General features: G+C 42.3%; 1 protein-coding gene across 1 annotated transcript in view; it reads left to right on the top strand.

The window, feature by feature from the left end:
- fndc3a (fibronectin type III domain containing 3A) overlaps nucleotides 1-22,732 on the top strand; it is a 49,488-nt gene extending 26,756 nt beyond the window's left edge. The window contains 24 exon segments of the mRNA XM_020614732.1: nucleotides 2,017-2,093; nucleotides 2,201-2,403; nucleotides 2,405-2,439; nucleotides 2,732-3,016; nucleotides 3,650-3,708; nucleotides 4,259-4,425; nucleotides 4,557-4,616; nucleotides 4,705-4,843; nucleotides 6,842-6,895; nucleotides 7,006-7,130; nucleotides 7,316-7,490; nucleotides 8,322-8,408; nucleotides 13,675-13,813; nucleotides 14,440-14,508; nucleotides 14,603-14,721; nucleotides 15,510-15,615; nucleotides 15,841-16,016; nucleotides 16,125-16,238; nucleotides 16,375-16,524; nucleotides 17,239-17,576; nucleotides 18,362-18,574; nucleotides 18,836-19,002; nucleotides 20,338-20,462; nucleotides 21,443-22,732. Coding sequence (XP_020470388.1) covers nucleotides 2,017-2,093; nucleotides 2,201-2,403; nucleotides 2,405-2,439; nucleotides 2,732-3,016; nucleotides 3,650-3,708; nucleotides 4,259-4,425; nucleotides 4,557-4,616; nucleotides 4,705-4,843; nucleotides 6,842-6,895; nucleotides 7,006-7,130; nucleotides 7,316-7,490; nucleotides 8,322-8,408; nucleotides 13,675-13,813; nucleotides 14,440-14,508; nucleotides 14,603-14,721; nucleotides 15,510-15,615; nucleotides 15,841-16,016; nucleotides 16,125-16,238; nucleotides 16,375-16,524; nucleotides 17,239-17,576; nucleotides 18,362-18,574; nucleotides 18,836-19,002; nucleotides 20,338-20,462; nucleotides 21,443-21,766 — 3,506 coding nt within the window. The 3' untranslated portion in view covers nucleotides 21,767-22,732.
- Nucleotides 22,733-24,511: the final 1,779 nt, after the last annotated feature.

The raw sequence follows: 24,511 nt of genomic DNA, 5'->3' as shown, positions 1-24,511 counted from the left end.
ACCTTTCTCTCCCTGTGCTTTCTGCTAGCCCTTCTCCCTGTGCTTTCCAAGTCGGTACACACAAAAGTCTTTCACTCCAAACGGACAAACAGTGACATACTGGCTGCTTTGATTCATCAGATTTCCTGTTAGTGAGCATCAGTAGCACTAACTTAGGTAAATTACTGAGTCTATTCAGTCTTTAACCTTGTTGATGTCAATATAAGAGGCCCACCTGCTATTTGTGTTATTTTATTAGCAGATAAATGAATGAATACAGTATATTCCTCTTGATACATATGATCATGGTACACTAAGTGAGTAGGATAAGGCACTAATGTGCTATGAAATGCTCTAAGGAATGGTAGGGTAGAATTTGAGTGCACATCACTACTTGAACTACTATATTGCACTGCAAACATGGCTTCTCTGTTTTGAGCTGTTGAGTGTAGCAGTAAACTGTGGGCGGGTGATTCTATGTTGAAGTGTACACGCTGTTCGTTGATTACACCAAGCTAACAGAGTGTGACCCAGTACACCAGCCCTTCATGAAAGTTATAATATTAAACTGGATAAGAGATTTGTTGGTTCAATTCTATGATCATTTTGTAGACTATAGTTTGTGGTGTAATACGGTACAACATTATGCTAAGAGGCCTTTCTTATTTAGTTTACCCTGAGGTGGGCAGAATATTAAAACACCTGTCATTTTAGTGCAATACAATTTAATAGCACCACAAACTTCAGCCTCCAAAAAGACCAAAAACTTAAATCAGCACCTCTTTAAAACAGTTTCAACATTAGCTCAACTTTATAATGGTTACAGTATTAGGATATATTGTAGGGCTGATGTGGCAGACTGCATTAATTTGAGCTAGGTTTACCTAACAAACTGACAGCTGTTCACATGTCAACACTCACAGGCTGTTTCCCTCCCCTGAGAGTTGGAGTCTGGACTTCAGCACCTGGTGGGTGGTGCTACGTGTTAGCCAGGGGCAGTTTCACTGTATCATTACACTGGCAGGCCTCTGTAGCCATGAGTCCATTATGGCTACATTAATGCTTGTATAGAAGTGCTTTCTCTCTGCTTGCACCAGCTTTGACAAAATGAAGGGAAGCTCTTCCTCAAGTATGCCACTTGGAGGTCAGCATGTGTTGTGCATCTTTTTGCTCTCCTGCATAGCATCTGATGTTGGGGCCTCAGTGTTTATATCTTGGGTTTGTAACAAAAGATGTGTAAATGTGCAGATTTGGCCCAGAAGTCCCCGTCTCTCCCCGGCTTTCTGCTAAGCTGTCACTTCTCTGAGCTGAGCTAAGCAACTGCACTGGCCCGTACAACAGAGCCGCACAGGAAATTGTTATTTCTCAGCACTTTTGTAAAGTGGTCTTCTTGCATTTGTCAGTAAAATGCATTTCTCTGCCTTTTCTTACTCAGGTATTCAGAAAATGGAATAGTCATTATAAATGCAGCTGGTTTAGAAAAGAGAATCAACTATACAGGGATTTTCCCATTACAGAGGAATAAGAGGTCAGCTCAAGTGAAAACCTGCCAAGTGTCATATGCCATAGGCGCTGAAGTGAGAGGAGTTATGGTAGTCCATTTATTATCTGTGTACAAGGATTAAGGTGACTGGCAGTCACAGCACTTTCAAGGCTTGGGTGAACAGTAAATGGTAAATTGACTTGTATAGCACTTTTCTATGTATTTAAGCACACTCAAAGTGCTTTCACACTGTTTACCTATTCACCCATTTGCACTCACGAACACCCACACTCGCACACCAGTGGACGGTAATACAAAAGATAAGAAACTACTGAAATAAGTCTCTGATTAAAAAGTGGAGAGTACTGTGTGAGGCATAAAAACTAGGTTTGTATTGTAATATTTGTTAGCTGTTCGGCCCAGACCTAGGGCCGGACTGGGATTGAAGTTTGAGTTCCTGAGCACTACTTGGACGCTCTCAACATGTTTACCACAGATGACACAGCTGTTTGCCTGAGGTAGGGTGTTTGATCTCACTTCTTCCTTCTTCCCAGGTCCTGCTCAGGTTCCCATGATGTCTCCAAATGGTTCAGTGCCTCCAATCTATGTGCCTCCTGGATATATTTCACAGGTATTCATTCTATGCTATTTCCAGTCCATTGTTTCTTTTTGGCCTTTTGTCAAACTCTGTACAGGTTTGAAATCTGCTTGTCCACGCTCCTGTTTGTTGCCTCTTAGATCATAGAAGAAAATGGAGTGCGGCGGGTTCTGGTCTTACCTCAGCAACCAGAGTTCCACCCAGGGGGCCACTCCCCTCTCCACCACCCTCCACCCCCACCCCATGCCCACCTGCCTGCCTTCATCCCACATCCTGCCATGATGCCCCCGCCACCCCACTTGTACACAAGTATGGCAGGGGGCGTGGGCGGCATGGGGTCTCAGCCAGTATCATCCAGCTCATATTTACTCAGAGCAGGGTGAGTTGGCTGTCTGAACTATATTCTTATATTGAGATGTTTGTTTGTTTTCAGCATATTATTTCCACAGTCTAGTCATACAATCAGGGCATGAGACAAACTGTTTAGTCTTTCAGTTTCTCAGTCTTATGGGAATTTACTTCACTACTGTGCTGTTTATTTGTATGTTCTTCTCAAAGTAACTTCTGAGTTTGTCATTTTTTTTAGCCTGACTGCCAGACAGCCCTTTTTGTAATCCTGTCTGTGTCATTACCAACTTACACATTATCTTTTTGTTCCTTAGTCTCTGCAGATTCTCACTCCCAACATGGACGCCCACCATTTGTTCACAGAGACGACAGAACTAGCAAAACATACGAACGTCTGCAGAAGAAACTGAAAGAGCGTCAGGGAGGCGGAGGGCCGTTGAAAGACAGCCCTCCCTCTTCACCACGGAAAACTTGCAGCAGCCCCCCAAAGGTGGATGTTCACAATGGCATTGGGGGCAAAGGGCTGGAGGTGGAACAGGGGCAGCTTAGCAATGCGCTGGCTGGCCCTGACAAGCAGACGGGCGGGGGAAAAAGTGGAGAATCAAGAGGTAAAGAGGTCAAAGGGTAGAGGTGTCTATTTCCAATAGGGCTGAGAAAACCTTTTTTTGGATGTTAGGAGCATGTTGTGTTTAGGTGCTGAGAATAGTGCCTCAGTTTAGCTGTAGCAGCTGGTGGCAGTGAGGGAGCAGTAACATGGCCAACATTATTCTTGATTACATGAACTCTTTGACTGCTCATTAATCATTAACAATGCCGCTTGGTGACACCATTGCACAATTAAGAAGTACTGTCAATTTTGTAAGTGGAGAAAAAAGTAATTTGACCTCATGAAGATTGCTGAAATGTAGCAACACAGGAATATAATATTTAAATTTGTACAGTTACCTTTTCTTAACCTTTTGATGAAGATGAAGTTGTTGGATTTTGTTACAAGTGGGCATAAATGATGAAGTTACATCCATTACTACACTGTACAATAAGCACACATACAGGACTTTCAGAAATGTTACAATAGCAAGACAGATATAACAGTGCACACAAAATCCAGCAGAAACAATTGCGTCTGAATTGCCTCTAATGGGCATGTTATTATTTGTCATATGTCTATTTTTTTTCTCAGTTTAGTCTTCATTTCATGCAAACAGTTATGCTATCTACATTTACCTGTATTTCTCTTTCAGAGCTTGACGAGGAAGCTCAGGCCCTGCAAGCTCTCCTGAGTACCATCAGTAAACCAGTGGTTTGTATTCACTTCTCTATATGTTTCTTTATCTAATTAATACAATTTGCATGATTTTAATCTGGATTAGTTCAAATGTGCTGGGTTCTTTTGACATCTATGACAAATGCTTACGGATTTATCATACGCTGTTACTAAGGTCTGAAATCAGTGTATAACTCCTTGCAAAACAAATCTATAAAGAGATGATGGTTATAGTTAAGGTTTGATATCTAATACAGGGAAAGTTAAATTTCAGTTGAAAGTATTTTTTTCCCGTCTTTGCTGCTACACCAGTTTGTTAAAGCACTGAGAATTGAAAAGTAGTAAGGTGGGAGGAGGAGGTGCAGACTTGACCTGATTGAGTTCTTCCACACATGAATTTCCCTGCAGTGTAGCTGAGGCTATTTTTAAGCCTCCTCAAAACAGAATGACAAATCTTAAGGTTGCACATCACATCCCTGCCAAGTGTTGAAAAACCTTTTTCCAAAGTGCCACCAGCTTGAATGTTTTGATCTCTCTCTCTTTTCCTCTACCAAGCAATGTGATTTTTGATACCTTGATATGATAGGTGTCAGACATCCAAGCCAGAGGAGTAGTAGTGAGCTGGAGTGCACCCACCGAGCCAGAGAGTGAGAGCAGCAGTGTGGAGAATGACCGCAGCCCCCTGGAGCCGCTCAGCTACGAGGTCTCCATCTCATTCAGTGGCAAAGATGGGAAGTTCAAGAGCGTGTACTGGTAAGTACAAGCAGCAGGATGCTACAAGGCTCAACACCAGCTACATTAGAGATTTTACTTCAGTTATTTGAAACCACACTAAAGGATGTGTTTGTGTTTTTTTTTTGTTTGCTTGTTTTTCTTTCATGCAGTGGGGAAGAACTAAGTGCTACTTTAGAAGACCTTCGACCAGCAACAGACTATCATGTCAGGTTGGCATAACCTTCCCTGCCTTTGTTTTAACTACAGTGTTAATGATCCAAAGAATAGTGTGTAACAGTTTTGCTCTTACTTGCTCAGGGTCCAGGCCCTGCGCAACTGTTTACAGGGAAGCCCATCTGAGGCTGTGAGCTTCACTACTTTAAGCTGTGAGCCGGATCCTCCCAACCCTCCCAGGAAGGCCAGCGGGACCAAGAACTCACTCGTACTCCAATGGAAGGTGAAAAATAATTGGAAGGTTAAAACCCATAAAGTGATTCAGAAACTATCTTTCCTGAGGTCCCCTTTAGTGTGCTGCTTTATCATCCATGGCTTCCTTTGAGTTTTTCCATTGCCAGCAGTAAAAGACAGTGGTGGCACACATCACCTTCCAGGTGTGAGTTTTTAGTAAGGCACATTACTGTTTGGTCTCTGACACATTCATAGGTGCAGTTAAGGCCAATTCAGATAGAGCATGTTTTTAAACATGTTTTTCATGCAACACATAGAATTCCATTCTATCAAATGTGTTCTCTTGTCGGTCGGCCCGGTGAAGACTGTTTGTCTGTCCGCTGTCCTTCCAGCTCATCAGGAGCTGATGACTGACAGCTGCTCTGACGCTGAACACACTGTTCACGTCTTGCTTTCAGTCATACTGTGGTTACCTTCTTGGTTGAAGTACAAGGTAACTTTACAGTACAAGGTTGTTTGAAGTTGTTTGAGATTGGCGAACTGTTGAGGACTTAATTTAGCAACCACTAAAAACTGTCACTGAAAAATAACTAGCCTATGTTAAACTCTATAATTATTAAGTGTCTGTTCACCTTCATAGAGAGAGAGAGGGAACGTGGATTAGTGATTGAAGATAGAGCTCAGAGAGGGACAGATGAGGAGAGGTAAGTGTTCAGGCAGAGGACCCACCCCCCAGTGGCCGACATTGCCCCCACTCAGAACCTCTTGATCCATAGGAAACACTGGGATGGTGATGCTGAAGCCATCTCAAAACTTCCCACATTTCTTTCACTATGCTCTTCTGCTTTGTCTATGAAATATTATTTTCCTGTCAGTAGGCATATACTTAAAAAGAATAAGTAAATTACTGGTGTATAGATTTGTGACACACTACCAGTCAGAACTTTGAACACACTTTCCCAGTGAATTGAATGGGAGCACATGTCCAAACCTTTGACTGGTAGTGTATAATTATAATAATAATAATAATAATATATTTTATTTGTAAAGGCGCCTTTCTAGGCACTCAAGGTCGCCGTACAGCACAGACACCAATATAGTACAGTTCAATACAATAAATAAGATAAAACCAAATAACTCAAAGTAAAAATAGAATACCATTAATAAAACAACAAAATAAAATAATCAAAGGACAAGGTTAAGATGTGAGGAAGGACAAAGAATGAGGATTAGGTGGGATAGGCGACACTAAACAGGTGAGTTTTGAGTCTGGATTTGAAATGCTGAATAGAGTCAATGTTACGAATGTCGGGTGGTAAAGCATTCCAAAGCCGGGGGGGCAGAGCGACTAAATGCCCTGCTCCCCATAGTGGTAAGGCGGGCAGAGGGAAGAACAAGATGAAGAGAAGAGGCAGAACGAAGAGAACGGGAGGGAATGGCAATATGAATAAGGTTGGACAGATACGAGGGTGTGAGACCGTGAATAGCTTTGAAGGTGTAAAGAATAATTTTATAATTAATTCGGAACAGCACAGGCAGCCAATGAAGCTGCTTCAAAACAGGGGTAATGTGATGGATAGAAGAGGTTTTACTAATGATACGGGCAGCAGAGTTCTGAACCAGTTGAAGTTTATGGAGGGATTTGTGAGTGAGACCAAAAAGGAGAAAGTTACAATAGTCAAGGCGAGAGGTGACCAAACTGTGAACGAGTATCGCAGTGGTACGAGAAGTGAGAGAAGAACGGAGGCGATTAATGTTACGTAGATGAAAATATGCTGACCGGGTAATGTTATTAATCTGGCTCTGAAATGAGAGGGTACTGTCGAGGATAACACCCAGACTCTTAACCAGAGGGGAGGGGGAAACAGAAGAGTTATCGATGGAAATTTAAAAACCGTCTACTTTGGATAGAATTGATTTAGTACCTACTAAAAGAAATTCAGTTTTATTACTATTCAGTTTGAGAAAATTATTTGAGAACCAAGACTTTATTACAACCAGGCCTGATTGAAATGTGATAGTCAAACTATGTTTGGTTGATCTACAGGCTCCATGTGACAACGGTTCCAAAGTCCAAAACTACGTCCTTGAGTGGGATGAGGTATTTATCTTTAAAGAAATGTTGAACATATGCACCAAAACCAGCTGTTTTCTGTGCAGTTGAAATTTTGAGTTACTTGTTCTCTAAAGTAAAGACTTTGTTCTCTGAAGGGGAAGGGCACTGGGATTTATGCACAGTGCTACTATGGGCCTCAGAAGCAGTACAGAGTGACCAAGCTTTCACCAGCTTCAAGATATTCCTTCCGTGTTGCAGCCAAAAATGACATGGGTGTAAGGTAGGTGCCTTGACATGCTATAGTAGATTATTAGTAGATGGCACCCTCCCTGTTGTCCATTTTTATGTTACTGTTTTCTTCCATTCACTGTCTCCCTCTGTTTATGCACGTGTGTCTCTCACTTTGCCTCTCCTGTCACTTTCTCCCATTCTCTCCCATCCTCTGTCTCTCTCTGCCCTCCCCAGTGAGTTCAGTGAAGTGGTGGACCTGTTCACCTCATGCAGTGTGCCATTGCCACCCTTCCCTCCAGAGCTGGAGATGGCGGGGGTGACCTGGCTGTGTCTGAAGTGGCAGAGGCCCACTAGCTCTCCAAAAGAAGACGACATCTTCTATATTTTGGAGATGGAGGAGGAAGGCTCGGTATGTTTCTCTTTAAGCAGTAATATCTGCAACATATTATACATATTGTTTATTGTAAAGTGCTTGCTGCTGTTGCAGGGCATTTTCACACTCCTAGTTCATTTGCCGTAGTCCATATCAACAGGCCACTTTGTAAACTTGGTCCATTTTCCCCCTAGATTCAGTTTCCTTTCACACACAGAAAAACCCAAGTGAACCAAAATGCATCACTATCAATCACGTGAGAACCTTCCCTTTGCTCACTGGTTGAATCGCCTTAAAATTATATAATATGTTTCTACACATGGACGCACACTTGAAGCTCTTTACACTATTTCCCATTCACCCATTCACACACCAGTGTCATCTTTGGGTGCAGCTGCTGAAGATACAAAACTGCTTCACCCTTTGGAAAGAAGATGTGCAGCAGCAAAATGGAGTGAATGTAAACCATGAACAAATTCCACTTTGTTTTTACATCTATAATCAATTAATATTAGACAGTCATTTTCCTGATTGATGTTCATCCTTACCATCCTTACCATTCCGCTATTCATTTCAACCCAGCCAAAAGAGAAAATGAAATTCTTATTTTTTGTGACACTTCCAACAGTTTGCTCTAAAAGTTATGTGACCTACAGTCTATAGCTGCTGTCACTTTTGTCACTTGCACTACCTTAAGCAGCTACCTGCAGACATAGTGCCTGTCAAGAAAAGACAAAGGAGTGCCCCTACCTCCTATATCTGCTTGTCTCCTGCAGAAAGCCTTGTTTTCTGTGCTACGATGGTTGTCTTGTCAAGTCATTGCTCACCTGGTTTTCTTTCGCTTTCCGTCATTTGTCTTTGTGCCAGGGATATGGCTTCCAGCCAAGCTACGATGGCGATGAGCTCTCCTGCACTGTCAGGAATCTCCACAGGAGTACCAAGTACAAGTTTAGGGTAAGGAATCCCTGCGATGTTTGCAGTCAGAGCTGGTGATCCACAGGTTTAATTTCAGCTGCAGTAGAGTGTTTATATGTGGAGGGGACAGGGTTCAGGCAAAGGAGTGGGCTGAGGCCCACAGTGGCCCAATGACTCATCTGTTTGCAGGGTTTTGCCAGCAGGGCGGTGGGCAACAGACAGCATAAACAGGACAAATCCACTGCTGTTGATCACATGCAGTGAGAAACAAGTCAAGTGTTTGAGCCATGTGTATTTTTTTTTCTTTGTCTCACATACCCTCCACTCCTCCAACCCCCCTTTATTCTGACATGTTGGTGTTTCCCAAAGAATTGGATATTACTTGTGAAGGGAGCTCATGGGTCTTTTAAAATGAATTATAGTAATACTGTAGTAGGCTACGTCTGTGCTATGATCTGTCCGTCCTGCAATAGCTGGCTCTCCCACAGCTGCAGCATGTTAGCTGCTGCCCTCCTCCTCTCCCAGCATACATCTCTCTCTCCAGCCATCATTTTCTGACCCTCTCATGCTGCTTCAGCAGCACTAGTAAATATTCGAAATGAATCATTTGGTTCGCTGATCACTGTAGTCGGACTTTCCCACGTGGTTTCTTTTTTTTCCTGATATTCCCCTGGACTGAGGGGCCAGACATTCAGTGGCAGAGTTTCTGAACTAGCATCCTCAGACAGTTATTTGCTCTTCTTTCTTTTCTCCATGCTCGTTGTGGTACATAAGACACAAAGGTTGAGTCAACTTTTCTCCGTTTTAACTCATTGCAAGAGTGATTTCTACATTGCCAGCACCTGCTGATTGTTACAGGTGAGTTTCATTACACATTAAAGGAGCATCACATGCTTGAAATACAACTATTTCAGATGATTTTGAAAAGGTGTCAATAAGTCTGTCCACTCCATGTTTGGAGTTCTGTGGAATGTATCAGATTTGACTTTTTGTGTCATTCCAATGCAAACAAAAGGAAATAAACATGAGAATACCAACAAATCTGTGACTGCAACAGTTTTCTGGGAAAAGTGGTGTGTTTTCTGACAGAAATGCAGGGGTACTAATATTTTTGGCCCCATGAGCAAATACATGCCCAATGCGCAACACTACACTGAAATAAGATTTATCCTATTTAAATCAATAAATCAATATGTGGCAGTCATTGTTGATATTGTGGTTGCCCACCACAAATAAGTCAGTGTATGGGTTCCCAGCATACATCTCTCTCTCCAGCCATCATTTTCTGACCCTCTCATGCTGCTTCAGCAGCACTAGTAAATATTCGAAATGAATCATTTGGTTCGCTGATCACTGTAGTCGGACTTTCCCACGTGGTTTCTTTTTTTCCTGATATTCCCCTGGACTGAGGGGCCAGACATTCAGTGGCAGAGTTTCTGAACTAGCATCCTCAGACAGTTATTTGCTCTTCTTTCTTTTCTCCATGCTCGTTGTGGTACATAAGACACAAAGGTTGAGTCAACTTTTCTCCGTTTTAACTCATTGCAAGAGTGATTTCTACATTGCCAGCACCTGCTGATTGTTACAGGTGAGTTTCATTACACATTAAAGGAGCATCACATGCTTGAAATACAACTATTTCTGATGATTTTGAAAAGGTGTCAATAAGTCTGTCCACTCCATGTTTGGAGTTCTGTGGAATGTATCAGATTTGACTTTTTGTGTCATTCCAATGCAAACAAAAGGAAATAAACATGAGAATACCAACAAATCTGTGACTGCAACAGTTTTCTGGGAAAAGTGGTGTGTTTTCTGACAGAAATGCAGGGGTACTAATATTTTTGGCCCCATGAGCAAATACATGCCCAATGCGCAACACTACACTGAAATAAGATTTATCCTATTTAAATCAATAAATCAATATGTGGCAGTCATTGTTGATATTGTGGTTGCCCACCACAAATAAGTCAGTGTATGGGAAACACTGCATTATCTTCTAATTGTCGCTGTACCGCCTGACTGTTGACTGTTTACTAAATGGCTCTGATGAATCACAGGTGGCCAATTTCACCAGTTATAAAGAACATTGCAAGAGGGACACGTGACACTCCTCGAACGGTGTTAATCCAGTGACAAAAGGTGGCATAGGTTCAGAGATCATTTCTTACGCTAAATTAAAGGCCTGGATAACATCTGCATGTAAATCTTTATAGGTGGGCTGGGCTGAGTAGTAGAAATGTGATTCTGCTGCTGGGATTAGCGGTTCCATTGTAAATGTAGTCACGATACAACCGCTGAGACAACGTGCTCATATTAGGATTTCCTGTAATATATTCATTCTATATACAACTGAAAAAAAATGATGAAACGTATTTTAAAGGATAAGGCTGGTCAAAGTTTGTTTTGTATTGCTACTAAACCAAACAATGCATTAATCCCACCATTTCCGATCTTCTGATCCATAGCTAGGGCACATCTTTGACATGACACATCTTCTGATCCATAGCTAGGGCACATCATCAGTGATGTAACCTGAGGTCATCTGGTGTTTCGGGGTCTTTCAAACATGCATTAATCCCACCTGGTATTGCCTGTGTGTTTCCTCTGTGCCATGGATTTCCAACTTTGCCTAAAACCTATTTAAAACACATTAGAAAGCCACACTGTTCCTCTGAGTGACATGTTCTTTTTGTTTCAGTGAACACTGCCACTGCATTTTGAGCTGGTCCTGCTTTTTTAAATACTTAGTAGTGTATACAACCCCAAATCAGAAAAAGTTGAGATGGTATGTACAATAGTGAATTGTAAATCATGTGTCCTGTATTACATTGAGAACAGTACAGCAGCACATTATTTGATGTGATACCTCATTGGTTTTATTCTATGTTCAAAGTAAACACTCATTTCATTTCTGATGTCTGCAACACGTTACAAAAAAGTTGGGATGGTTGAATTTCAGGGCCAGTAATGAGGTAAAACAATGAAATGATTGTTCCATTGGAAACAGGTGATGTCAACAGGTGACTTCGACCATGATTTGGTACAAAAGTGGCATCCAGGAAAGGCCGAGCCCTTCAGGAGCAACAAATGTGTGAGAAAATTATTAAAATGTTTAAAAACAATTGTCCGCAAAGAAAGGAATGGATTTGGATATGTCACCCTCTCTAAAAGATTCAAGGAATTTCGGTGCATATAAAGGGCAAGGGTGCAAGCCTCAGCTGGATGCCCGTGCCCTCTGATGGCATTGCATCAAGATTCGTCACTCTTCTATAAGTGATATAACCACATGAGCTCAGGATGACTTTGGCACACCTGTGTCAGGCTCTACAATACGTAGTTCCGTCCATAAATGCTGCTTAAAACTGTACTGCGCCAAAAGGAAGCCCTATGTCAACAGTGCTGAGAAGTCCAGTCGACTGTTCCTGGCTCGGAGGCATCAGGTATAGACCATGACACAGTGGAAACGTGTACTGTGGTCAGACCAATCAGTATTTCAGGTATTTTTTAGAAGGAACGGATGCCGTGTGCTCCGGAACAAAGACGAAAAGGACTATCCAGACTGTTACCAGCAAGAAGTCCAAAAGCCAGGGTCTGTCATGGTCTGGGGTTGTATCAGTACCCTTGGTGAAGGTAACTAACACTTCTGTGATGGCCCCATTAATGCTGGAAAATACATAGAGAGCCTGCAGCAACATGTGCTGCCTTCAAGATGCCATATTTTCCAGGGACACCCATGGATATTTCAACAAGGCAATGCAAAACCTCATACTGCACATTACAAACAATGAGGTATCACATCACATAATGCGCCGCTGTGTTGTTTTCAGTGTGATACAGGACACAGATGATTTACACATCACTACTTTCAGTTTTAATTTTGATTTTACATACCATCCCAACTTTTTCTTGTTGCACATCATAATGTTGTGAAGAGGAACGGCATCATCACACCTTGGTAAATGCTTTACTGTCCCAACGTTTTCTGGAACGTGTTGCAGCATCAGAAATGTGTTTATTTTGAAGACAGAATAAAAACGATGAGGTATCACATCACAATGTGCTGCTGTGTTGTTTTCAGTGTGGTACAGGACACAGATGATTTACACATCATTACTTTCAGTTTTTACATACTGTTCCGACTTTTTCTGATTTGGGGTTGTATTAATGAATCGGAAAGAATTCCCAGCAAATACAACAGGTCCTCTTGTTTGAGTATCAGCAAAACGACAGTGCCCAGCTGTGAAATGTAGCCCTTTAATTCAGCCCTTTTTAATCTTTTAGAGACATGTGTTCAGGAGGAACAAGTGGGACAGAGTAGGAACATTAGAATGTACTGAGTGACAACTGAATGCATTGTTGGGTTTTTTCTTTTTCTTATGGTTTGACAAGAATAAAAATGCAAAATTACACCAGCCTCCATTATATTTAGAGCAGAAAATGATTTTTTTTTCACTAATTTTGCATAATGATTGTATGTCACAGCTTCTAGTGAGATTGGCTAAATAGCAGTGTTTATATAGTACTCAGAAAATACATTCTGTCAGTGGGAACTGCTTCACAGGCATTCAATGTGTTCCTCTCCTTAATATCTCCCTGCAGCAAGTGACAACAACACATGCTCTCTATCTCTTCAGTGCTTAGGAACCTGAAATCAAAGAAATGTATAGACTCATAATAGACTTACGGAGCTTTATTCGCACAGCCGGAGCAATCTGTACCACGGCATTCTTACACGCAATACTGACAGATAGGTAATGGGTTACCCAAACAAACCATCATATCCCCAAATGGTAGAAATGTTCATCAGTCACTCAAGACTCCCTTCCTCCCTCATTTCCAGTTATCCAGCTGCGCAGCATGAGGGGAGGCTGGCTGCTGCGCAGGTGTGTCATGGTTCAGTATGAGGATGAGCTGCACTCAGCAGGCACACAAAGATTTCCTTATTATCGCACACATGCTACACTGAAATGTAAATGCCACTAAAGTGTCTTGTCTTGTTTTATAATTGTATTGCTTGTGGTGTCCAAACATTTTGTTGAAATGTGTATGTGTTTTTAAGAAGCTGAATCATTTTGATAATGTGGCATTTGCCTTAAGCCATTTTAGTTACAGGCAGGGAATGTAATGCTCACTGTGTCTCTTGGATCCCTTCATTACCCTTTGCTGATTCTAGGCAGTGCTTGTTATCAGGAAACATAATGACCTTTATATGCTTGCCCTCATTGGCTGTCTATGCAAACAGTAGCCAATATTCCAACAGGAATAATATGATTCCTCACTGCTTGTATTCATGCACTTCCCACAGGTGGCGGCATACAACTCAGAGGGGAAGAGTAACCCTAGCCAGGTGGTTGAGTTCATCACGAACCCAGACAGACCCGGCAGTCCCTGCAGGCCTGTCATCAGAGGAAGAGTCTTGCCCAACAGCTTCAAAATGGCCTGGGGTGAACATTTCCTGCTAGCTGTCCTTTCCCTTATCAAAACCCCGTGTAGTTGACAGCCTGGCAAGGCCAGTTTACAGTTTCAGTTTTGTCAGTGAGCCCTGCCTGACCCTAGATAAATCTGCTAGAGAGGGATAACATGTCTAGTAGTCTGTACAATAGATGACTGACAGTTGTCCCATTCATTCAGACATAAGCATGAATTCTTTCTGCGCCTCACTGAGCAAACACATCACTCACTGATCTGCTTGGTCTTTGCTTCTTGTTTTCAAAATGAAAAACAACAAAAAAACGTGTCTGCAGTGCTGAAAACAGTGTAAAATTAGTTTGCACCAAATTGAGTGTATGACGAGATTTGTGGAGCAAAAAAAGGCCATGTCACTCTGGGAAATTGTGCTTCATCTATATTTATATTTCCTACTTGGAATGCTTGTTAATGGGTCTTGGGAGTTTTGAATAACAAAGTGTCATGAAATCACTCCCCATATGGCATAGTCTGTTGATTTTCATCAGTGCACACAGTGAAAACTCAGTTGGCGGGCATTGCCAGGAAACCTAGTTGAAGAGCATGGTTACTGCAGTTTGATGGTAATTAATTAATTGAGTTTATTTATTTATTTTCAAATTAGAGCCCCCAAAAGATAATGGTGGAGCAGAAGTCACAAAGTACGTTGTGGAGCTGTCTGAAGGCTTAAGTGGTAAGTTTCAAATGCTTATACAAGTGAAAATGATGTTTTGCACATTGAGTTTATTGAAATCATTTAAATTTATTTGAAATCTTTCTGTACATAGGCTTGTCATGGGAGCTGGTGTACTCGGGGCCAGCGACGGAGCACGTGTGTGAAGGCTTGAAGCCTGGCTGCTCCTACCAGACACGAGTTTACTGCATGAGTGAGGGGGGCCAGAGCCCGGTGAGTCATTCAGCATGAGAACACGTGCGCACACAGTCGCACACACGCCCTTGTGTTTCACCGCAGTAGTTTGCTGATCAGTAATGATTTTATTTCCCGCAGGCAGACAGATCCCAAAATTGTACCTGTTTTTTTTGTTTTGTTTTTTTTTTTTTAAATATAGATAATTCAAAACCTTAACACAAATTTTATTACTTACGTTTGTTTTGTATAAGATAAAATCTACTTAAAGTCAATAAAAGCTTGAATGATCTCAGACATCCAGTATTATAAATGCTTCCTGGTTTGTAAGTACAAGGCAAAGCCCATTCATCGAATAACCCTCCCTGCATGTGTCAGAGGATGTTTTTTTTTTTTGTTTTATTCAGTTCAGAGACTCTTAATTTATTCATCATCTGTTAGTGCATACATACAGAAACATAAGTCGTGGTGTGGAGCTTCTGGGTTTTGGTGCAGCACAATGTAACTTACATGTTTTATTTGCCTTTTGTCACAGAAGTTTGAAAAAGACCTATTTTTAACTCAGAAGACAAACTGACTAATTTCATCCAAGGCTTTGCAGGAAATAAGCATTTTTCTCTGTATGCTTTGTGTCCTTGAACAGTGCGTTCATATTTGTCCCCTTTGTGGTCTCTTGTAGCCTGAGTCAGTCTGATAAGCTGACGGTCTTTATCCAGTGCATTTGTATTGTGTAAGAGAGAAGGCAAGGGGTGTGGCGGTGGGTTTGTGAAATTGTCAATTTGTTATTTTCTCTGGGTCTTAATTAGTGTGTTGTCTTCCCTTGCAAGCTGTCAGAGACCCTGCAGGTCCAGACTCCCGCGGTGCCCCCAGGGCCCTGCCAGCCCCCTCGGCTGGTAGGCAAGCCCAAAGCCAGGGAGGTGCAACTGCGCTGGGGTGAGTCATTGCTCTCCAACTCCAATCTGTGTGGGATGTATTCTAGCTTGTGTTGATGCATGTATTTGTCTCACGGACTGCCTCTAAGCAGTGAGCTTAGATAATGCAATTTGTATTATCATGCTGTTTGTAAATTAATCTTTGTGTATATAGTATTATTTTTTTCTTGGAACTCCCTCTTTGAAATATATTGATTTATAAACACTGGTTGCATAACATTCCTAGGTCCCCCTCAGGTAGATGGAGGCAGCCCGGTGTCTTGCTACAGTGTAGAAGTGAGTGGGTCACAGTCTGAGGAGAGCAGGGAGGTTTACCAGGGCCCAGAACTGGATTGCTTTGTGGGAGGCCTACTGCCTGGAAAAACCTACAGTTTCCGACTCAAGGCAGCGAACAAGGCTGGGGTGAGAAGGGCTGTCACACCTGATCTATCAGTTCAAGGAGAAGGAATTGTTTTTTTGTTTTTTTTTGATAGAAGATTTCAACCCTCTTTTGTTCTTTTGTGTGGATAGTTTGGGCCTCCTTCAGAGCGTTGTGAGGTTGCAACTGGCCCGGGGGCCCCTGAGCAGTGCAGGGTTCCTTCCACCACATGCAGATCCCCCAGCTGTGTCGTTGTGAGCTGGGAGGTAAGACGACCTCCACTGTCATTGCCCCAGCATCCTGAGAAATCATTGGTTAACTTAAATGTAACTGCATTGCTGTTAATAACACTGTGTGGTCAAGTTCGATGCACATGACCATTTTCACTGATGTGTCTTCTAGGCTCCTCCTTGTAATGGAGCTCCGGTGACAGAGTTTCGTCTAGAGTGGGGAGCTGCCGAGGGCTGCATGCAGGTGTGTTACAGCGGACCAGGGCTCAGCCATGAAATGAAGGGGCTGCTGCCTGCTACCAACTACTTCTGTCGGGTACAGGTGAGCATTAGCAGCCACTTAATTTATTTCATAAGGTCTAGTTTAATATTCATCTGCTCCCATCACCTGAAAATAGAATTATATCTCACCTTACAAACCTTATTTGAGTCATTTATGTGATTATATTTGTGAAGAAGATATTCAGATTGCTCAGTGGATGAAGCGTGATTCTAACACTGGGGGGGTTATGGCTTTGTGGATTTAGTTGGTTGGCGATGAAGAGAAGAAATGTGAACAGTGAATTGATTTTTTTTTTTTTTTGGGATGATGATCTTCTCACGTCAGTGTGCAAAGTGGTGAATCTGCTTCAATTATTTAAGCTACTGGGCGAAGGTGGTTCATTTTTAAGATTTGCTGTATGGTGGTTTGATTTTGTGTGCTTGTCTGTGAAGGCTGGCTGTCTGAAACTAGGTAAGGGGGGGGGCAGGCACTGCTTACTTATGCAGTGTGGTTTTCCCCCACAGCTTTAAACAGATTTTCATTATAGTCGATTAAAAACCTAACCTGTATTGTCCTACTTTTTAAAAAATATAATTTTGTTTGTTTTTTCCTATATGCGTCTTGGCTAGAAAAGGTATTCATTGTTACCAGTTGGGCTTATATTGGAACTCCACCATGTGGTTAATTATGGACTTTACACATAAATCCTTTCACGTCACAAGTGCGACTTGGCGTTGACGTGATAGCTGACTCGTGGGTCTTGCTGTTGTGCAGGCATCAAATGTGGCCGGTGTGGGGCCCTTCAGTGAGGCAGTGTTGTGCCAGACACCCTGCTCTGTGCCTGCAGCCGTCAGCAACATCTATGCACTGAAGGAGTCCGAGCTGCAAATTTACGAGACTCCAGTAGACGCAGATGAAGACGAGGACAGTAGTTCTCTCTCACCACCGCTCTACTCTCCATCTACCTGCCTGGGTATTTGCTGGGACCCCCCATGCGATCACGGCTCTGAGATCACTTCTTACCTAATTGATCTCGGAGAGCGCCAGCCCATCGTCGTTGGTCCCGTCTCCAAATACATCATCCAACATCTACAACCTGACACCAGCTACAGGTTGGTACTTCCTCATTACAAACTGAAGGGGTTACAGAGTGCCACATTGCACCTGCAATGCACGGTTCTGCCTTTCACGTGTCAACATGAGACGGCAGTTTTGAAACTTACATCTCAGAGCATGCAATACAAACCAATTACACGCAGCACTCTTCTTATTAACTCCATCTGTGATGCTAAAGGGGGCAACTGAAACAAAATGCAATTTGTACATTTGTAAATCCAAGTTATTGTTGAGAGGACTGGCAGATGTCTGTATTTATTTGACTCACAATAACAAAACAGCTTAAAACAGGTGTATTTTTACAGGAAACTGATGTTACACAGATTTAATCAATCTCTTCTATGGATTGATAATTTATAAAATCCTAATTATCTGAAATGTCACTTGCACAAGATGTATTCTACACTGACTTAATTATATGGTGTTTACTTGAAGTCCATACGGTACTGTGGAAGATATACTGAACAGTGTAGTCTGGCAACTGTAGGACTGCTTTGGCTCTACACATTGGACCTGTAGTGAAACAAAGACTGGGGATCAATTAAAGTGCTGACTTTGAGCTTTTAGCCATTGTGGGTATGTTCAGAACCAGAGACGGAGCCAAAAGCTCATACGATGTGTCACATTCTGACACATTACAGACTGTTTATTAACAGAAGCCGAACATAAGCATCTGTCCAAGAGAGAGAAGAAAATACTGTTAATGCTAAAGTGACAGTCACTGCACTGTTCCTGCTCAGGTTAGGTTACCCTCTTAGTTACATCTCTTCTGCTTCCTCAGGGTTCGAATCCAGGCCCTGAACAGCCTTGGAGCAGGCCCCTTTAGTCACGCCTTTAAGCTGAAGACAAAGCCCCTGCCCCCACAGCCACCCCGCCTGGAGTGCACAGCCTTCAGCCACCAGACCCTCAGGCTCAAGTGGGGCGACGGCCCAGCCAAAGCCGTCACTTCGGATGCTCTCCAGTATCACCTGCAGATGGAGGACAAGAGCGGCAGGTGGGTGGCCCTTTAGTCAGGCAAGCGGAGGTGACCTGGCAAGGGGTAAACTGGTGAGAGCAGACTGGCGTTAGGGCCAAAGTTTCTAGTTGTTTTATCAAGTAGAGCAGAGTACACAGAGAGTAATGCACCAAGCAGAGCACCTTGTAAGTATATTTCCTGACAGAGGAGTCACTTGTCTCGTTTGCTTTTTTCCATCTTTACCCTTTTGTTCATTAAATTCTCTCTGTCTCTCTCCTTTTCATGTTCCTGTCATTGCAGATTTATATCCTTGTATAAAGGACCATGCCACACACACAAAGTCCAGAGGCTTAATGAGTCTACCTCTTATACGTTCCGCATCCAGGCCTTTAATGAGGCGGGCGAAGGGCCCTTCTCCAGTGTTTACACATTCACCACCCCACGCTCTCCTCCAGCCCCTGTGAAAGGTACAGTGGCAGCTCTTTCTGTTTGTCTTTCTTTCTCTGTACCCCTTTCTCTCTTTACTCGATGTGGACCAGACCTTATTATCTTTACAAACACTTACTGCTGACATGCAGACAGCCAGCGTGCTCAGCTTTTAACCTCAGTTGACCCACGTTTGACTTGCATTTGATTAAGACCCAGCAGGCAGAGATTCACTTGTCAGCTGTCATCATGAGTCGGGTTGTTCACTGCTGTGGCCTGGTCTCATCCAGCCTCTGCACAGCCTCTTTTGATCCTCCACACTGGAGTCAGTAATGAGGACGTGGGTTTTAGTCCCCAGTGCAGCACCTCTTTTGAATCAGGCAGTCATGTGCCAGTTTGTCAGTGTTACCCAGCACAGTTTGTCCCTTCAAACAGTGAAGTGGCCTCTCATCTCTGAACTGTTTGAATTCAGACTAACCATTTCAGCATTAAATATAAAGGCTGTTATGATAATGCCACAAAGGACTATAATCGTGCTGCTTCCGTATTTATTCATGAATACCAGGACGCTTTACCAGTCTGGTACAATCATATTTTTATTATTTGCTAAAAATGCTACCCACCTCTTAGAAGAGCATGACTCTCTGCGAATGGGGAAGAAGTTACATGCACTTGTCTAGAATTCATTCTTGATTCATCAGCTGAGTCACTGCACATATCAGTGCAAGTTCTCTCATAATAAAGCCAATGGTTTCTGTAGCAGCCACTCTGTCAAAAGTCCCCCAAAGCTCTGAATCAAACACAAAGTTCACAGCACATAGGAATAATCATCTCATCAGTTCAGTGCCGATTTTGTCTTCTGCTTTGCCTGTTTAACGTTGAAGATTTCAAAACTACTGCCACGCTTTGTAAATGCTGTTAATCTGTTCTGTCCCTGAGGATCTATGGAGTAGACCGCAGGTCGGACTGAGTTTATACACATGTCGGTGGCAGTACTGTGGCACCGCCCATCAGAAAGAAGCTGAAATAATAAATAGTGTTGCTACAATGCTACAATGATTATCTGTCATCATAATGTATAGAAGTCCAAGAGGTCCCTGAGCCCTTGTGTCATGCACGTAGCACCCACACATTGCCAAACTTGTCGGATGGTGTTAGTGATGCCGAAGAAGACTAACGCTGGCAAAGCTGTTGTTTGTATTCCCACTTGTGAATATTGTAATACATTAAGTATCCTTCCTAAAAAAGGACCCTTTCTTAATTTGACTGGTTGATACTTGACTTTGGCATCGAGCTGCAGAAGTTCGGTTATTGCAGACATCACCTAGCTTCAGCGCACCTTACATAACACTTGCTCCCTTTCCTTCACCCTCCAGCCCCTAAAGTGGAGCGTCTGGATGACAACTCCTGCGAAGTCACATGGGAGGCCCTGTCACCCATGAAGGGGGACCCCATTATCTACACTTTGCAGTGCATGATGGGAAACTCAGAATTTAAACAGGTACTAATGTTGCTGTGTGAAGGTTTGTTAATTCTACTTTGTGTCCTTCACTTAAAGAGCTGTTGACCTGCCCAGCAGCATTTTTATGCAGTGCAGGACAGAGATGGATCCAAGGCCTTAATGTTTTCACCATGGCATTGTAGCATTCAGCGTTAGTCGCCACTGGCTTTAAAATCTACATTATGCAAAGGTCATTGACCCAGGAGGTATCCCTGATGTCTAGCCGCTGCCAGCCACTGTGGGTTTTATGCTAATCTCACCACCACATTGTACACGGCAACTGAATCAGAGAGTTGAAATATATGGCTGAGATCCTGCATGAGTGTGTTTCCATCTTTATGTCAGTCTCAGATGCCTGGACTCTGATGGTTTGCTACCACTTTGATTGAGACAGATTGCATTAGTCTTTGCACCAGCCAGACTCATGTTGGTTAGCCAGGGTTTCATGGACAGTCTAAGAATTTTGCATTTCAAAACCCATCAAAAAAAAAAAATCTAAGTGTCATTGCAGCAACCAAACAGATCAGGTTCACAAGGATCTCTAAAAACTCGTGGGTGTGTTAGCTGGGCAAACAGCTAAGGCAGATGGCTTCCCACTTCATCCAAGGCAACGAACAGCATAACAAATAAGTCAGAAAATAGTCTGTAAATTGATAAGTAGTTAAAGTTGAAGGAGAGGATACATGCCTGTTTTTACATTATTAATGCCACGTGAAAGAGCTGAAGGGAAATTTCATCCAGCTGGTCAGAAGCAGAAAGATGAGATGGACTTTTTCAGTGTTACTGTTCAGTACGATTGTAATACAATTCAACAAATTCAGCCCAATTTCACCAATATCACCAGGTTCAGGTTTCTATCAGGAATAGTTAGTAAAGCAACTAAATTGCAGTATTTTGTCAGTGATGTGTTATCACAGATATGGTGATGAAATGCATGGAAAGATGCAAAAACAGTTTCTCACTCTGTCGCTTGTTCGCAGGCCTACAAAGGCTCTGCCACATCATTCCATGTCCAGAGCCTGCAGCCCAACAGCGAATACCGTTTCCGGGTGTGTGCCATCAGGCAGTGCCAGGACGCCCCTGAGCTGAGCGGCCCCTACAGCCCCACAGTGACCCTCTTCCCCCAGCGGAACGATATGGCAGTGGGGGGCAGCATGGCCGGCTCAGGATCCAGGGCTGGCACAGACTCCATCCGAGCCAGACGAAGCCTGACAGATGAGCAGTGCGCTTTCCTCCTCCTCATGGTTTTCGCTGTCATTGCCATCCTCATTGCTTTTGTCATCCAGTACTTTGTCATTAAATGAGCGGTTTGCACCACCCAGCTGCAGGGTTATAGCTTTATTCTTCCCCCTTCTCTCTGTTTTGTATTCTTCATTTTGTACTTAACTGTTTTCTGTTGTCAACAGAGTAATCACATTAGCTTCATTCGGGTGTAAGGGGAGGAAGGGCTGGTGAATGAGAGCTGAACCACACTTATAAATTGAGAATTTAACACCTTATTTAGCACCTGCGATACCTTCCTGTCAGCCACCCTGACTCTGTGGCATCTGTTGTTCAGTTCAGAGTTCTGGTCCATCATGATCAGTTTCCTGTGCAAAAGGAATGCAGAACGAGCAGGGATATGGTTTATTGTGAGAGGAGGGTCAGGAACAAGGGCGCATTGGCTCTCGTGTGCACACGTGCCTGTGTGTGTGTGCATATATATATGTATATGTTTATAGAAATAATCATTATTTATATTTCCATGTATGTGTCCAGTATGTTTTTGATAGATGTGTTCCAAAAATAGTATGTAGGTGTGTTATTAGCCTATGTCCTATTTGATTGTGGGACCTGGTGGGCCAGTGTTTGCACAGTGGTGCATGTGTCTATCCAGATTTGTATAACGTGTATGTAGTTTCTGCCACAGAGGTACACGGGAGGGCTTCAGGGTCAGATGAAGGAACGTAACCCCTTGCTGGAGTCTAAAGGGTCTAGTGAGTGAAGAAACAGAGAATCTTGTTCACATTATAGAGCGTTCATTTAGCACTTTCCAACCTTTTTGATGTTCAGAATGTTTCAGGATGCAAAAATGACTGGAGAAATGTTAGTATATTTTTGTATAGTGAAAACACAAGGACCTGTAAGTTTAAGAAGAAAAAACGTTCAGTGTAAAGCTAGAAAAGAAACAAAAACCAAACTAACATTGAATTCTAATTATTTTTACTATCATATAGTTATACTGTAGCTTGTTTTTACAATCATGCAGCTGCTTTACTCTGAAATATTGTTGTTCGGCACAAAAAATGTATGCTTGTACCTATAACTGTATGTTTTGTTTTGTTTGTTTGTTTTCCCCAGTAACTGATTTTGCACCTTAGTGAAAGAAAACCTCGACTGACTACGTCTTGGTCTTGTGATGCATTTTATAGAACACACTTTGAGATTGTGCAAGCCCTTCTTGTGTTTTGGATATTTTTAAAAGTTGTAGTACCACATAACGTGTCACTGAAACAGCTGATCTGTCAGCAAAAAAAAGAAAAAGAAGAAAGGTGGGGGGTGGAAATTATGTACCAGTTGTTTCAGAGGCCTTAATCGGAGAGGAATAAAAAATCTCGGGAGAATCTTCTTAATTTTTCTTAAATTTTGTGTTTTTAGTGTTAGAAAACACTAAAATGTGTTTTATTTCCTTTAATTTTCGCTACTTTTTTGGATGTTAGTAAATATGCGTAATCGTGGCATAAATGTAAAGTAGTTCCATGTATTACTTATGATTTATTTCGATTACTATTGTCAGGTCATACATGTGTGAAGTATATTTTTTTATAATATTGAAGTAATATAAGTTAATACTCTCCAGAGAAAATAATAAATCATGAGGACTCATGAATCATGGATTACAAATGACCGATACAAAATGTGTTATCATGTACTTCCTGTGAATCTAAATTTGCCTTTTCTCTGTGTGTTAAGTATTTGTAACAGATTGCTAACGCTGAGTGGTGGTGGTGGTGGTAATCTGGCTGTAGGGTCTGGTGTCATTTGGTTTTGGGCAGATAACTGCTGTTGCAGTCGTAAAAATGAAATACAGGTACTTTGCAAAACGTCTTAGATAATTACATGATTTGGTCTTTGAGACATTCTGCAAATGTCTTCTCTTTGTCATTTAAAGACAAATTCCTATTTTTGATAGTGATTGCAACGTGTGCCATTGTAACGCCTCTTCACCCTGGGCTTACTACCTTTGGCTGGGGAGATTAACAAAATGCTACAAAAATAAGTCAAATATGCACAAAACTAGAGACCATTTTTATGTAATTTTGATGTTTGCAGTTGCCTCATACACCGTACATTCCAAAATGGCAATTTGTTATACTATACATATTGACATATCACTTTAAAATGTTCACTATGGGAAAATGTATAATCATAGATATGTATCTAAAGTGTATATGTATAGCCATGATATCTACAAAGGATCCATGCACAATAAAAGGTTTATAATTCTTAATCATGTTTGAAGTTTCTGTATGTTTGTCTTTGGGTCACTCATTGGCTATAATGAGAATCGATGATCACTTTTACTGGCCAAGGAATTTGTCTCCGGTACAGAACCTGCAAGGCATTGCTCTGGCTAGTGGGACCAACTTGAGGTTCAGTGTCTTGCCCAAGGACATTTCAACATGTGTAACGGGAATCAAACTGCCAACCTTCCAGGTGGGGGATGACCGCTCTCCCTTCTGCGCCACAGCCTCCCCCTGTGATAAGAAATTGTGTAGGACACTTTAAACATACAGTAGTTGCAGTCCACAGCTGTTCTATATCAATGTGCAAGATGTATTGAACTGCATAGCAGGTGCTAGTTGCTGTCTTACAGCAGAGGAAGCGATCTAACCACCAACCGTTAACTGGCCAGGCCAGGTGTTGTATCCGGCTGTTGGTAACCTCAGTGTAAATACAAATACAGCCTGATATCATTGTGACTCTTGTTACGTTCATTTAGGTCTAATGGATATGGCGGCTCTGAACCAACAGAACATGCTGCTGTTCATCCAGGCTTTGGGCACAAA

This window comes from Monopterus albus, unplaced genomic scaffold, assembly GCF_001952655.1.
Source record: "Monopterus albus unplaced genomic scaffold, M_albus_1.0 scaffold150.1, whole genome shotgun sequence".
In the NCBI taxonomy this organism is placed as follows: Eukaryota; Metazoa; Chordata; class Actinopteri; order Synbranchiformes; family Synbranchidae; genus Monopterus; species Monopterus albus.
This window is presented reverse-complemented; position numbering and strand designations above follow the sequence as displayed.